The sequence below is a fragment of the Chenopodium quinoa genome, unplaced genomic scaffold (genome assembly GCF_001683475.1).
Source record: "Chenopodium quinoa cultivar QQ74 unplaced genomic scaffold, ASM168347v1, whole genome shotgun sequence".
NCBI classification, from domain to species: Eukaryota; Viridiplantae; Streptophyta; class Magnoliopsida; order Caryophyllales; family Amaranthaceae; genus Chenopodium; species Chenopodium quinoa.
This window is the reverse complement of record NW_018744311.1, coordinates 707,263-724,190: the sequence shown is the minus strand read 5'-3', so window position 1 is coordinate 724,190 and position 16,928 is coordinate 707,263. Positions and strand designations below refer to the sequence as shown.

The 16,928-nt window shown below is 31.7% G+C and overlaps 1 protein-coding gene and 1 long non-coding RNA gene across 2 annotated transcripts; one reads left to right on the top strand and one right to left on the bottom strand.

Moving 5' to 3' along the window:
* The first annotated feature begins 2,369 nt into the window (after positions 1-2,369).
* On the top strand, positions 2,370-4,413 carry LOC110695955. The gene is made up of 2 exons (XR_002506233.1): positions 2,370-2,960; positions 3,700-4,413. It is a non-coding gene; the product is annotated as an uncharacterized LOC110695955 (long non-coding RNA).
* Positions 4,414-10,041: 5,628 nt separating this feature from the next.
* Positions 10,042-12,173, bottom strand: LOC110695954 (ethylene-responsive transcription factor LEP-like). Its single transcript, XM_021873198.1, has one exon. The coding sequence runs from the start codon at positions 11,724-11,726 to the stop codon at positions 10,851-10,853; it is 876 nt and encodes a 291-aa protein (XP_021728890.1). The 5' UTR covers positions 11,727-12,173; the 3' UTR covers positions 10,042-10,850.
* Between the last annotated feature and the right edge of the window lie 4,755 nt (positions 12,174-16,928).

The window sequence follows — 16,928 nt, the reverse complement described above, 5'->3', positions numbered from 1 at the left end:
CATTAAGGAAAACCCACGTGAATTGTTGTCCCACATTGAAGAATAAGGAGAATGACCAGCACACGAGTATGCTAGCGGGAAACTTCTATTGTCAATTAGTTTTAGAACGAACTCTACTTAACTTATATGTGGTTGGACATAGACACCATCTTTTATCTTAATTCAATACAGTATAAATGTGATATTTTTCTTCACACTTTCATAATTACCAACTGATATTTTATATTTTATATTTCAGTGAATAACCTGCTAGATACTTTGCTTGAGATTTGCTTATATGTTTGTTTTTTGTTTTTTTTTTTTTTTTAAAAAAAAAAAAGACTTAAGCTGAAGGCAGAGAGGCCCATGCATTGATTAATGAAGTAATATTTTAGGTGTTAGAATTGAAGGTTAAGTTATGAGTTGCGTGGGTGCTTTAATTGCTGGAGTTTTGCATAGTCTTTAACACCAACCAAATCAAACACAAATAGTGGGACCTTATTTTTATTTTTGTTTTTTAGAAAGTTCTTAAATGTAATCTGTGGGTGTTGCCTCTGCTAAAGTACTTTGCGACTTTATGCCGATATGTATGACTCTCAAGATCTATCATATCGTACTACACTAGTGTGCAACGCTGCTAGTTGTCGTTTATTACATAGTACTCCTTTCGTCTTTTAAATATTGCTTTATGTGAATTTTACGGTTATAAGATGTGTCTAAAATTTTTAATCGCCATGTATAAACATTTTGAATAGTGAAAATTAATGTGTTTTTTTTTTCAACTTTGTTTGAAAAATTAAATTTGATGGGAATCTATTGGGAAATTTTGTATCTTGACTAGCTTCTAATTCTACATGAAACTCAGTATGCTTAAGCCTTGTTCTCTTCTGTTCATTCTCTTAATTTCAGTTCTTAATTTCCTTCTCTCATAAACAATTCAGTTCAGCTCAGCTAAGGTCAATTTAGTTCAGTTCAACTCAGTTAAGTAAATAAGAATAGACCCTTAATAGTTCAAGTGTTCAGCTCATGTAACATATGTTATAAAAATTGTAATAGCTGGAAACTCTACCTAGGTTTGCTGACCTTCATACTTTGTGTACTAACACAATGTAATGGACACTTTTATTATTAAGCTTATTTAATTTTGAACACATAGATGAGTAATGATATAGCATGTTCAGTAAAGTTATTAACTATCTCACAAGTTGTAAATCGTTCTTTTTATTGGTTGTTAAATTAAAACAACAAATGATCTACGAAGTACATTTTTTTAGTCTTGCTATTTTATTTAACGATCTCATATCAAATTGATCATATTCTCTTTAAAATTCCTCAAATAAAAGGTATTATGTAAAACAGTATTTCCACGTCTCATTCATCCACTCATTCATCCACTCTTACATAGTAACATGTTAAGAGTTCAAGTGATGCAAGTATGCAACCCCTCATTTACCATACCATTATCAATATCAATATCAATATCATTGTCAAAGTACCTCTTATTTGGATTCTCCTACTAAATTTTGCTATCATTCAATCTCTACTGAGCGTACTTTTTTGTTTTTATATAAAGACAATTTTATGGGGCAAATTGATTTATTTTTAAAATAAGAAGATAACTTCCATGAGACCATGACTCCATCACTATCATTCATTATATTATACTCCTAAAAAGAAATATATTTTTTTTATGCAGATAAGTTGTCAAAATTTCGATGTTCTAAAATTCCTTTGTTTATTTTATGTTTTCTATTCTACTACCACCCTGAATCGTCATGCATTTGATTAAGATTATGTTAGTATTAGTATATTATTTTTGATGTATTCTATGATTAATTGAATATACCTCCATAAAATAAAGCAAAAACTAGTAAGAATCATCATAGAACAACTAAACTTTTAAGAATGAATTTATTCTATTCTTCAAATCATGCTTCCAACCATCAAGGTTGATGCTATATATAAATTATTTACATGCTTTATGATTAATATCTGTGATTTTTATAGTCGAATTTCAATTATTATTTATATTTTTCAAAGAATTAATGATTTTATTTTTTAATTACAACGCTTGAACATTTGATAGGACTTTAGTAAGTGATTTAGCCATATCGTCTTGATTAATATTTTTTTTTTAATAACAAGTTATAATTTTATTTTATAATTTTTAATGATAATATATATATATAGACACACACCAAAATACAGTAAAATAGAATGAACACATACATAATAACACAGGAAGTACATCTAATATTAGCATTATACGAGTAAACCAATATGATAATATACTCCGTATTAATATATCTAATCATCAATAACAAGTCAATTTTACCGGGTCTACTATTGCCACACAAGACAACACTCCAAAAGCTCCATTCACACATACATTGAACTTAAACAGTGTTAACCTCTTTCTTTCCTTCCTCCCCAAGTCCAACCCTCATTTCCTAGTCAAACTAATCTTTACCCTTTTTTGTGCTACAATATTTTCAACTCTTCAAGTAAACTCCAAAAAAAAAAGTGGTAAATAAAGCAGCAAATTTCACTCCCCCCTCAAAAAATACACATTACAGTCCACATTTTCTATACCAGCAGCAGCAGAAGAAGATATCCCCCTCTTCACTCTTCTCCCTTTCTCTATCTTCTTTCTCTCTCCTTTTTTTTTTGCTTCATCTTCTTCTTATGGGGCTGCTCATTTCTTGCATCATTTAATCAATCTTTGTTTTTGTTTTTTAAATTCTTCTCGAATCTTTCACAAATCTTCTTCGTTTTCCTCCCCTTTTTCTGATCTGGGTTTTTCTTTCTGATTATTACACTTGCAAAATCAGAAAGAAAAAAACTGTAAAAAAAGATTCAATCTTTGGGTTGATTTTCAACTGGAATTTTGTTCTTTTGGACTAATTTCAATGATTATGAAGATTTAAATTCATGGGTTTGTGAAGAATATGTGCAAAATTTGTTCTTGCATTCAGTTTATGGTTAGTTTCCTCCCCTTTTCTCTCTCTGTTTAATGGTATTTGTTTTTAAATTTAATTTTATTGTTTGGGAATTAATTTTGTGTTCATCTGATTGAATTTACATCTGTTGACTACTTTGCAATTCTGGATCTATTGAATTTATTTGCTGATTGTCTGAAAATTTTATTTTCTTGGAATTTGTGAGGCTATTAATTTCAAGATGTTGGCTTTATGCATTATTGTTCTTTATATAATCGAGATTTTAATGTTTATTCAAGATTTTGAAGGTTTTTCAACTACTTAATCACTAATCTCTGCTTTGTGTTTCTATTATAAGTTTAATGTTGTTTTTAATTTTAATGGCATGTTATGTTTTATAATCACATGCTAATCAGATTTCAAGATTGAATCATATTGAATGGGATTTGAGGGTTTTAGAATATGTTATATCTTTGAATATCAATGTAATTTTATTTGCATGTGGGATTTTGATTACTGATTCATCATATTGTAAATTTGATTATGTTTCAAAGCATATTATAATTGTTTCTAAGGAAAAACTAGAGGGAGATTAGATTTTAAGCTTAATATCATGTAAATTTGTGACAAGTCTTTCCTAAGATGAGATTTAGCTTTGTATAAAATTAATTTGCATCAATTTGAATTCAGTGATATGTGTGTTTTGGTATAAATTTGAGGCATATAAATAATTGAGCTTTAATTGATAAATTGGAATTGGGTTTTGCTTGTTCTTTGACAGATAAATCAGTTCATTGCTTGAATTTGCTATTTGTGGGAGTTTTGAGTAATGGGGAGAGGTAGAGGGAAGGGAAAGAAGTTGACAGTTACGAGCCACGACGATCCGGGTAGTGGGGAAGAGGAGAAGATCCCTGCTCAAAAGAGAAGAGGAAGACCTCAAAAGCCATTGAAGGATGAGGTGGATGATGAAGATGTAGTAGGAAAGGTAGAAGAGGAGGACAGTGAGAATAAGGATTCGAGTATCACGACCGCCATTGATAGTGGTAAGAAGAGGAAAAGAAGCTCTCCATCAAAGGAGAAACAAAGTCCTGTGAAAGAAGAAAACAGTGTTGGAGCTACCTTAGTTTCAGAAATTTCAACCAAGCCTAGTGGTTTTCGACATATTGGGAGCAGGAGGAAAAACAAGCCTCGACGAGCAGCAGAAGTCGGGGTTGAGTGCTAGTGACATAACAAGTGATATATAATTAGTTGAGCTAGCCTGAGCCCCATTTTGTTAATGGTTAGATTTGTTCTTGGGCTCTCGAGTCTTCCGGTAAGGCGCGCCTGAAACCTTTCAGGCTTTTGCATTCTTTTGTCATTTGCCCTAACATTTTGGCTGCTTTTCATTAGTTACTCTTTGATATTTTTTGCCGATTATCCAATCATACTGTAATAATGACTATGATAATTGACATGTTACTAGTTGATTTCTAGCATTCAATTGCTTTTTTTGCTATGCCTTGGATTCTACTATATTGATATTTTACTGTCTGGCTTTAGATAGAAATAGAATTCAGTTTTCTTCAGATTTCCAGTTCATAAACCTCTGGAAAAGTCTTTATATGCAAGTCTATCTTCTCCTATCATGTGCATGTTTTTTGTTTTCGAGTGTCTCCTTGCATCATTTGTTCATTTGATGGTAACATGACGCTGTGACAGTAAGTTACTGCCCTCTTGTGTAAAACTACTTGTCCTCTCCATTTTTTTTATCATGTCTGCTGATGAGAGGGGTGATTGCTTATGAAATGTTTCGTTGCGAATCGCCTCTTCTTAAGGCTTAAGTTATACCTTTCATGTAGAATTACACTGTCGAAATAGGATAAAATTGGACCACACTTAGCTTATCTATGAACTGTGATTTAGGGACCAAATACAAAAAATATATTTTTGGTGTGAGAGCTCGATTAAGATGTAGCTCGAACTTGTGATGCAAATCTTGGCATCAAAATTTGGTGATGTTCAATTCTTTGTGATGCCGCCCTCTTAGATTTTGCATGCATTTGGGGCATCAAAGGACGACAATTCTCTTTATGAAAATGCCCTTCTGCTTAGGACTTGAGCTTCTTTGAATATCATTCCTTGTCAATACCTACACAAGGCCTTCCTAGGGCCTAGGCGTTATTAGTAGAGCTGTCAAATTGTTTGCTCGGCTTAGTTGCGGTTTGCTAATTCGAGGTCAATTAGCAAATATAAGTTCAGGTTAGATAAATTCAGACAAAAGTACGGGTAGAATAAACCCTTAGTTGATCGTTGCTCTATTTCGCTTTAGAAATCGTTAAGTGGCCAGCCATGAATGTAATGGAAATAGGAAAGGCTGAAATTTCAAATCTTGTGATGATTCTTAATTTGAATGTGTGATACTGCTGTAGGAGTGTAGTGGAAGAAAAGTGTGACCCCTTTATAGGTTAGAGGGGTTTGAAACTTGGTTCATAGGAGGTTCTAGCTTATAGTTGTAGTTTAACAAATTACTTTGAAAAAAAAAACCGTTTGATATGCAATATAGGTTACCAAAGTAGGAAAAAAAAGAGAGCCTATAATCATGTATTTTAACACTACCATAAATAGTACCACCAATTCAAATTACACTACCATAAACAATATATTTAGGTTCATACTCCGAAGTTGTATTAGTATTGTGGATAAATAACTATAGACATGTGTTAACAACAACTAATTTATCCAAACATTCGTACAAGAGGATCGACTGGAGTATGGAAATATTCGGAAGGGCAAGTTGGTAGAGGACAAAAGAGGAGTCTTGTAAAAGTAGAGTACATGTTGGGTAGATTAGATAATCTATAGGTAAGAAGACTTGGATCTGATGAAAGTAGTATTAAGAATAGAATAGATTAGATTAGTATATCCGCCTACCAAACAAAATTTAAATTTTGGAGTTTAACAGCCACTCACCCACAACTTTTACACGTTAATTGCCATTCTATTACTTGTTTCTTGCTCATGCCTTTATTCACCTTTTGTGGTCCTTACTATCTTTTGTACTCATTATTTTTACTTTTATCTTATTAATTCTATAATACTTAAACCATAATTTTTTAAAAATAAAAAATTCTTTGATTCTTTAACTTAATTTTAAGATTATAGGAGGAAAAAGAGTGAATTTTTGGTTTATTTTATTTTATTTTATTTTATATGAGCTCAAATTATGGGATTTGTTAAACGTCGCCCGCAAATCTCCACATAAAGCCCACAAATATTTTTACTTTGACTCTTTTGCCCTTTTTCAAATTTTTACCGAAACCGTAATTCACTCTCACGAAGAATGTGGAGCTGGAGTGGATCGCCGAGGGACACCGAAGAGCCGTCATCGTCGCCGGAAAGCGAGATAATCCGGGGGAAAAATTACGAAAAGTAGGGGTGGCGTCTGGTCAGGACGCCGCCACCATGGCTGTGGCGTCCTGGCCAGACGCCGCCACCATGGCTGTGGCGTCCTGGCCAGACGCCACCCCTACTTTTTGTAATTTTTTTTTTTTTTTTTTTTGTAATTTGTTATTTTTTTTTTTTTTTTTTTTGTAATTTTATTTAAACTTTTTGTAATTTTTTTTAAATTTTATTTAAAGTTTTTGTTTTTTTTAATTAAACATTAACACAAAAAATTCTGATTTAAAAAAAAATATATACATTAGAAATAAAAACATTAACACATAAAACAAAAATATTAAACATTAACAAAAGAATTCTGATTTTCCAAAAAAAAACAAAATATTAGACAAAAAAAAAAAAAAAAAAAAAAGTGGTAGGGCGCCTGGCCAGGACGCCCAACCCCTGGTGGTGGCGTCTGCTCCGGCCGCCGGGGACCAGGGGCTGGGCATCCTGGCCAGGCGCCCCACCTCTTCTGGTTTTTTTTAAAAAAAAATTTTTAAAAAAAAACCCTGCCACCGTGAGCCGTCCTTCCCTCCGCCGCTGTGGCCGCCAAGTCCTTGCCTTGCCGCCTCAACATTGCCGTATTTTCGGGTGATTAGAGTGTGGGTATGGGTTAGATTTTTTTATTTTAGGTTTAGGGCAATAAGGTAAATTCAATATAGATTTGTGGGCTTTATGTGGAGATTTGCGGGTGATGTTTAGCAATCCACCAAATTATAAGAGCTCCCCACTCAAAACCAATTTTGGTAAGAAACAAGCAACCAAACATAGTAACATAGTTTATGTTATCGGTTTACTTTTTATGAGGAATAGTTCGTGGTATAGACTTACAATTGGACCTCCATTTTACTTCGTATTGTTAAATTTGTCTCGATATATACTTTGTACTCTTACAGTATAATTCATATTCACATCACCTAAAACGTGTGTAAAAGGTAAATGAGACATTTTGGAGATGGAAGAAATATTAGTTGCATTAACAAATTGATTAAATAAATGAAGACTTCTCCAAAAAGAATGCTTAAAGACTTAAAGTGGAAAATTTTCCGGCATTGCAACAGTCTTAAGAAATGTAAGTTTGACGTAAAAGCTAGCCCATGGGCCAGCCTGCTAACATTAACAATTTAATGGGCTTCTAATAAAGACCATAATTGGATCGTAAATAATTAAAAAGCCCATAGTAAGTCTTTTCCATAATTTAACATCAAAGTTCAAAATCTATGTTGTTAAACAAGGAAAAAAAAAAAAGTTAAAAGAAAAGAAAGAAACTATAGTTCCTTTTCTGATCTTTAATGTTATTTACAAACAAAATGGTGTTCTAAGAAATGGTTGATCAAATACTTGTAGCATCTAATAACATCAACTCTTGATCGACTCCAAAGTTTCTGCATGCCTAGATCTACACCAATATATCAAACCATTAGTAAATAGGTCCATATACGACGAAAAAAATGATGTGTACGTTGCAGTTCCATTGTTTATCTATGTGGACAATGTGGTGCCTAATTACATGTACAAGGACTTGTGAGAAAGTAGCATCGCGTATGTGGTAAGTGTAACACACTCTAAAACTCGAAAAAGAATGAAAAATAGAGACGGTATGTATGTAGTACGAACCTGGTGTAGATATTGCCATTAACAAGGTTAGGAACGGTCTCTTTGCCTTTATCTTGGACATGAGCAACCTTTCTTAAGAAAGATTTGTCCACGTATCTACCACCATGATTAACAGCTTGCATTGGATTTTCTAATTCATTGATCATTTCCCTCTTTTTCTTGTTGAAGTAAACATTAGGGTTGTGCACCAATTGTTGATAACCTGTGTGCAAGGCTATGCCCCCTGCTATCACCACAAATCCTGCTACTATGTATATGGGCGCGAAATCTGCCCTTATCCTGCATTATTTCATGTTATCATATACATCAATTCATTGGCCTACGGTAGATGACAATGATAGTGTATATAACCCGATTCTGAACCTCATCCATCAACTTAAACTTTTGGTTGAGATGGTCTATTGACATGGTATCAAAGGCTAACGTGACACAAAGGTCACAAGTTCGAATCTCATCAACCCCTCCTTTCAAAATAGAGTTTAAGCACTGGTTATGAACGAACAATTCTGATCAACTTGTTTTAAACAAGTATTATATTCACTAATCAAATTTAAATTCAACTTTTTAACACCTCCATTATGTTATCTTTTGGACAAGTATCTCATTTTAAAATTTAGGTGTACGAGATCCCAATTTGTAACATGAAGTTCCAATCAATTGTCAAAACATACATAGTTTCAGTCAAATACAATTAAAATTAAAAAAAAAAAATAGATTGTGGAAAAAGGAAAACAAAATGTTACCACTTAGATTTGGGAGTGGGAGATGAAGCCGTGGAGAATGATCGGGTCTTTTGTTGCATCATTGATCTCATCAAATAACCCTACAAAACAATCATTATATTTTTTTTGTCATTTGACCCCTCAAAAAAAGGAAGAAAGTTGTGACAAATTCCGGGAATTGAAAATAAAAGGCAAAAGAATCATTTTGCAAATAATTACAAAATTAATCACAATAAACAACCCTATTATCATCATCATAATTCTTATTAATAAGTTCAATTTTTAATCAATCAAACTAATTAATCAATACATTATATAAAAAAATTCACCACAATTATAAATAAGAGAAAACTTACCGATGCTCTATGTGCCATCTTTTTAATCTCTTTTGGTACTAAGTGAAAATGCAATAAGTTTAATAATTATTGATCGTAAAATAAATTTATACTAGATTGAATAAAACTAGAAATATAAAAATGTTTTTATGATTTAAGATGAACCTATACGTGGCTTAAGGATACAATACAATTCACTTAAAATAGTAAAGAAAATTTTGAAAGTCGGTTATTATTCAGTTTAGTTTCGTAAGTAGTATTGTGTTAGTTTCTATGACTTGGCGCCATTTTCGGATCATTTGTTGCAAATTATACATGGTTTTTACTTCCCTAACAAATTTTCATATATTTTTTCTTTTCTATTTGTTTTTGCATTCTCCACAGTTTTATTGGGAGATAAGGCCACCCTGTGTAATTTACTATTTGTAGACGGTATTGCAAATATATATACAATCCAAGGACGGAGGACGAAAAATTTATATTAATCATACTATGATTTACCACCATTACTCTCATCTCACAACTGTGACCCAGGACTGAAACCTAACCACCTAGAATTGATCCCGAATCTAAATTAGTTCAAAGGGCGAACCGGGTAGAACAACAAAAAAACAACCTTGATCCTCACAGGCTCACAACATCTAATTTATGAAAGGTTAGCTTATTGAATCAAAGGATCGATTTTTTTTAAAAGACTAATTTACGAAAATACGGATTATAATCAATACAAGTATATTTTTTAACAAGCTAAGCAAGATTGGACTTGACACATTTTTCCAACTCTTCGCGTCCTCACCCTCAATTCAAATTATATACTGTATTATTGACTAACATTAAAATATCCATTTGGCCATTTTATTACTTTACATGTGTTCCAATCCTCCATATTATACTTCTTATATAACTAAATGTAATTTAGGTTATTTAGCATGATTATTATTAAATTTTGTACCATTAATTCATCATAAAGACATAAAGTCACAAAGTGGCATACTTTCTCTTTTTTTTTTTTTTTTGGGGGGGGGGGGGGAGGGGGGGATAGGGACTAACTACGTAGCTAGGGACAAACCTTTTTTTTTTTTTTTTTTTTTTTTACTTTTTATTTTATTTTACAGTAGAATATTGGATGTATTATATTCATGAATAGTAATATAGCTAAAGACGTGTGCATGAATCCTTGCGAAGCTTTCGTGGCAATAGTATCATACTTACATCATGCATGCACGTATATTAATTTCTTCACTTACACATTCAAATCAAAACATTCCAAAACTAACATTTTCAACTCAATGATTTAATCACCTCACAATTATTATGCGTATTAGCAGCTTTATTAAATTATTACAAAAGCTTTTATATAATTATTAACTCCAACATAATATTAAAATAAATACGTCGGGTACGTATATACCTTTACGTCCTTTTTATAAATACGGAGTATTAAACATTTAAACTTATAAAATCCAAGTTGTATAATTTCTTAATTCTTACAAGGATGAGAAAATAATAGGAAGTTAAAATGTATGAAAACTAAACAAAATATTACAATACATGCAATAAACTTAATGAAGCAATTACACCGTGCTTTGCATTTCTGTTTTGTGATCATGAACAAATATTAGCTAGTTTTCCCGATAAGCTAGTATGTAGTCAATGACATTCGATTTCGTGGTGTCGATGAGCTCGGTACAATTGCTTATTGTAAACTCTATCTATGAAGAAGAACCCCAACCAAAAACAATGAAAAGAAAAACAGCGCCAACGAAAGTACGTGGTAAATTAAAAGAAAAATACAAAAAAAAGAGAAAGTTGTTCAAAAAAAATAAATTAAAAAGGGTTTAGTAGAAGTAAGCTGAAGAGGAACCCAAGTCAAACCCGTCGAAAACCGGGTCGGATACAACCGGCATCTTGCTAAAAAGCGGGCTATGTTGCATGACTGAATTATACGGGTTATTGTCGTTTAAAATGGTCGTCCCATTACTTGTACCACTCATATTGGGTTCGGTACTAACTATGTTATCGAACCCTACTGACCCAATGTGACTAGAGAATCCGATAAAGTCCGGGTCATTTCCGACCCATTGACTCATATCCATACCCATACCCATATCCATATCCATACCCAAACCCATACCGAAGCCCATGTTGTAACTCGAGGTAATATCCGGGGGTAAAGGAGGAAGTTCAACTTCTTTGGTAACTTCATTATTATTTTGAACACAAGGTTGATAATTATTGTTATTAATGGGCTGAGGATAATTAGTATTATTACTCCAACAGGCCCAAAAATTTTGATCAGTGGGGTTGGGCTGGGTTTGGGCCGAGGAAGGCCCATTAGTGAAAAAGATTTGGTTAAGGTGAGACTGGTCGTCCGGGGAGAGGATGGATGTGACTGAGGACCCCGCCGGGGAGTCAGAGTAAACAAAATTGGTTCGGGCCCTGGACGGGCCTCTCATGGACCGGGCAGCCCGGTCATAGGCTAGGGCAGCTTCCTCCGCGGTGTCAAAGGTGCCAAGCCAATGACGCTCCTTTGTGGTGGGGTCCCTTATTTCGGCTGCATAGCGCCCCCAAGGACGTCGCCTCACCCCCAAGTATCTAATAGTACTCGGGGGTGATTCTTGTTGTTGTTGTTGGTTGTGTTTTCTTTTACTCCTAGGCGAAGGAGACTTTATTGCTGTATTTGCGTTGGTACTCATGCCGCCAAGGTATTCCATCTAGGAATAATAATTTTAGATTCACGTGTGCTTAGCAATAACAGTAACAATAACAATAACGACAATGATATATACTACTTATATAGTATAGTATGGTTTAATTAGGTTGAAGAAGATATAGTAGGTATGTCGTAAGTGAGAAGTTAGCTAATAAGTCTTAAGCACTTTGACTTAAGAGTGAGTAGCTTAGAAAGAGGAGAGAGAAAATGAAGAGAGAGTTTGTGTTGGGATGATTGTGAGAGTGTGCTTAATTTGAAGTTGCTTTAATAGAGGAGGGTATGTGTCCTTGACAATAAAATACTCGGATCACGCATCCTTCTACTACAGGTCACACTTAAGGCAATAATTAACAATTAAGTGCCTTTTTTAATTAGTGTAATAATTCTTCTTTATTTGTCTAGTTTACTTAATCTACTAGTCACTTTCTCACTCCCGTATAATAATAAGCATCACCACTATTTGAAATCAATACTTCCTCCATTCTTTTTTACTTAACTTGTTTCTTTAATTACGCTTGTCAATACAAAACTTTAATATAATTAACTAGTGTGTAACCCGGGTGTTGCACCGGTTGCTACTTTAATTAGATCTTGTGATTATCAATTATATACATTTATTTTCATGTTTATAACATAGCTTATGATTGGCTTAGATGGTTAAGTAACTCTCTTTTTTAAAAAAGGTTGGGTGTTCGAATTCCCTTATCATCATTTTTTTTAATATGAAGCAATATTATAGTTGATTGAGTAGTGATGATTATTTTATAATAGTATTTTAGAATATTTTATATCTCAGAAATAATATCCAAAAGTTATACATAATATATATATAAGTAGTAATTTAATTGAATTGGCATGGTGCATGAAGATTTCTTTCTTCGAATTTTATGATTATAACATAAGTAGTATATACAAATAACATTGATAGTCCAAATTGCAGTCTACAAATTCAGACTACAACTCTACTAGTACAATTGTACAGTTAGAACCAGAACTATAACGTAACTAACCCTGAACCCTAACCTCTATAATAGCATTACTTTACCTCTCTAAAAATGCACTACTACTAAAATAGGTACCTTAAATAGCACTTCAGAGTATGATAACTTTAAGCATATATGAGTTACATGAGTTAGTTCAAATTTATTGTAGGCTTGCGTTACACACATCCGTTTCACAATGATCTTTATATTTACTAGCTAGCTATGTACATGTACACGTATTAATAATATAGGAGATCGAGAGCGTTGACATATATGGTGATAAACATTGAGTAATAGTAATAATAATCCGGTATCAAATATTAGAGGAAGATGGTACAAAGATGTTCATTGTTGTAAGAAAAAATATGGATAATTAACTATAGAGCTAGTGATTGGATAAGCTTAAGTTGTTAGTTGTAAAGAGTAGCCGGTTCTGAATGATTTATTTTAGCTATCACGATATTATTAAAAAATAAACATATAATGTCTAAACTACGTATATACTAGTGTGTATAAAAGCTCAGCTCGTGATGATTGTTTTAAATAAGATATAATTTTAGAGGTCCATACAATCATATTCATTGACTCTCTTTATTTTTTAATCCAAGATCGGCCACTACTTATTAAAATTAATTAGTTGCTTTATTTCGCATGTGATTTCCTACTATAGTTCCGAATTATATTACTATATATACTTCGTATCAACATATAGTAGCTAATTATAGGGTGTACTACGTAAGATATCCACCTGTTAATAATTAAACCCAATATATGAATGTAATTGTACATTATTAGCATGCATGCTCCGCCTTTGGCTAATAGACGAAAGGAAGAAATTAATTTATAAAAAATGTTCCAAATATATTGAAAAAATTAGTTCTTAATTGTATAAAATCCAGAGTAGATTGATTTGATCTTCACTATATAATTGCTAGAAGCATGGGATCAACTACCAATAATCATTGCAAATGATGTACCTGATCATATGATCTCATGATTATCACCAATCATATATCAATACATGCATGAATTAGACTTGTAAACTAATTAATCTACCTTAATTTAGCATTGATTAAGTATATTGTATGATTATTAATGCATAAATAGTGTACTATTAAGATCTATTGATGATTGGTCTTGTGAATGAAATGATGAAATAAAAAGATCTAGTGATTAATTTCATGAAGATACATCAAATGATGGCGATTATCATGCGTTTAATTTTGATGATATGAGTAGGGCAAGGTTGACAATGACCAAAAATGAGTTAATGAGAGAGTTTAATCATAGGAGGAAAGAGAAAAGTAAGTGTTATGATTTATGAAAGAAGATAGATGATTAAAGAGAATGATTACAAGAAGAGTAAGCTAAGTCTCATCGATCTTTTGGTGATTTAATTTTATAATTGATAGAAAGACACACTAGTGAAATTAAATTTGTTGTCTTATCTCGAGACTTAAATTAAACCTGGTGAGATACAAAATGTATCAGAAGCGATGACTAATTAATTACATATAAATATAATATTATATCAAATATCATTGCCTACATACTTTCATGAAATGTTTTTTTTTTTAGTTCTAAGACAAATATTCAGAGAAAAATAGAATATACGTCAAGTGTAATTGTGTACAAAAAAACTTATGCACCACTTAGGCAATTAACCACAATTTTATTAAATTAAATTTTATTATAAATTTTAATTAGGCAAAAGCTAATGAACGCCCCCCGGGCGTTAGATAAGAGAATAAAGTGCAAATATTAGAGTAAAATTAACATTAATTACACCGAACGATGCCTGATTTTGTCATGAATTCTTAACTTAATACCATTTCACAGCCCCCCCCCCCCCCCAAAAAAAAAAAAAACTTAAAATCATTTCAACCAATATAATTTATCCTTATCTAACGCCCGGGGGCGCTCGTTAGCAAGATAACATTCTATTAATTGGTTTGGATAAAGCAACTGACCTAGTAATCATATGAGATTAATTTCAATTATTTGATGTGACTGCGCTAAAATATATTTAGTTTACTTGAAAACATGTGCTAAGTGACTCATGTTAAAGGCTTTAAAATTAGCTTTAATTTGAACTCTGCTCTCACTTCAAGATTACCAAAATATTTTCTCATTACTACATGGGTTTTTTTTAAAAAAAAAAACACAAGGACATGATATAAATGAGATTTGATCTCAAGTTTTGATCAAATATTAGCCTTTAAGACTTTAAGTAGCTACTTAAGCTAAATTAGTTAATCATCCACATTTATTACTATCAAGTTACCTATACATAAAACATATACTCCCTACATAGCACTGGAAAAAAATCTATCACCTACGAAATTGAGTTAGTTGTTTTAATTTTGTATGTCCTTCCATTTTGAATATCCGTTTTTAACTTCTTTATCAATGAATATAATTAGTTAATTATTTATTTATTTATTTCTTACATTCAATTAAACAATATCTTAATATATACTAAGCGATAATACAAACCAATCAGATCATAGGCTTCGCCTTCAACTATTATGTTAAACTTTTAGTTGAATTGATCCATTAACAACTTAATATTTTAATATAATATCAAGAGTTAGTACGCAGTATATATGACACATGCAAAGATCACATGTTCAAATTTCATCCGCCCTCTATTTTCAAGTAGAATAATATTTTGCATTGGGAATGAGCAGGTCCATCGCACTTCAAGTTCAAATGTTTCTTATGTAACAAGGTATAATAGCTAGAGTATATAAACCAATCATTGATCGACTTCAACCAATAGCTTAAATTTTTAATTGAGTTGATCCTTTAACGAAAGACATTGACAATTGATTCATGCATGAATAATTCACCTTGAAATTTCCATTCCAATCTCAATGATAAGAGCACTAACCAACGAGACTGTATGTATGCTCAAACGTGCATGGTATATGCTCATAAATAGTAATTAGGGTTCAAATGCGTACAAAAATGTACTGTTTAAGAGCTACTTAATTATGCTAATAACCTCAGAAGTCAAGGGTCTATCATCTAACTCTATAAATAGACCCCTTAAAACTTTATATCAAAGGTTACAATCCAGTGATTTTTAATACTTTTCGAGAAGCCTTTCATTATAATTTATAATTTGTTGGTCGAAATATCACATGACTATGCCATTGTATTGATCATATATTGAATGTATTAAGTAATTCAAATCTTGAGAACCCTAGAAGTATAGTATACTAGTATACATACAGTATTACAATACATCAAATCTAAATTGTACCAATGCTGATATCCAAATTATTTTCAATGATAAATAAATTTGTTATGAAAGATAATACTCAATAATTAAATTAGAAAGTTAATAAAATTACATTTACTCTTCATATGAGATACATAAGGTAATCATAGATATAAACTTTCTTATCATCTTATGAAATATTCATTTAATTTCTAATTAAAAATCAATTGTGTCACACTTAAGATGTACGGGTAAGTTGGAATATAATGGTTCGCGTATTATCAAAGTAAGATTAGAGATCCATAATTTGTATTGCATAAAATAAATACTATGTAGAATTAGTATTTACTGATCAATTCATACAACTAATATTTTTAAATAATAATATAGATACGGGTCCATGAAATTAATTAATTAAGTGAGAAAATAGATAAAGGAATATCATTATCTAAGCCATGTGCAACCAATTTAGAAACAACCAATTATTTTTTTTTTTTTTTTTTTGACAAAATTATAATTTTACTTGGACAAGATCAACAGGTCTTCCATCTTTTCCGAATCCAAAGGGACCCTTTATTTCCTTCTCATAGATGATAACATTATTCCAATAATTTAATTAATTTTTACCTAAAAAGTATTTGGATAAATACTTTGGTTAATTAATTGTAATTAGGTTATACAATACAAATAAGACTTTGCAAATTGCATATATCTAACTTATATGTTGGGTTGCATGTGAGACTTGCGTAGGCCTTGATTACTCTTTATTGGTAAAATACCTATATTGCAAAAATAACTATTAAGGTCTTAATCTATGCCTGTTAAATCATATCATTTACATTAAATATAATTAGTTTATTTAACTTGCGCCTTTTCTTGCATGTTGTTGAAATCATTGATTTTTTGGAACCATCCTTAAAGTCATACATCTATAACTAGTATCTTTCAATGATTTTTATCACAGTGTGCCAAATTTAAGTATATGATGGTTTTT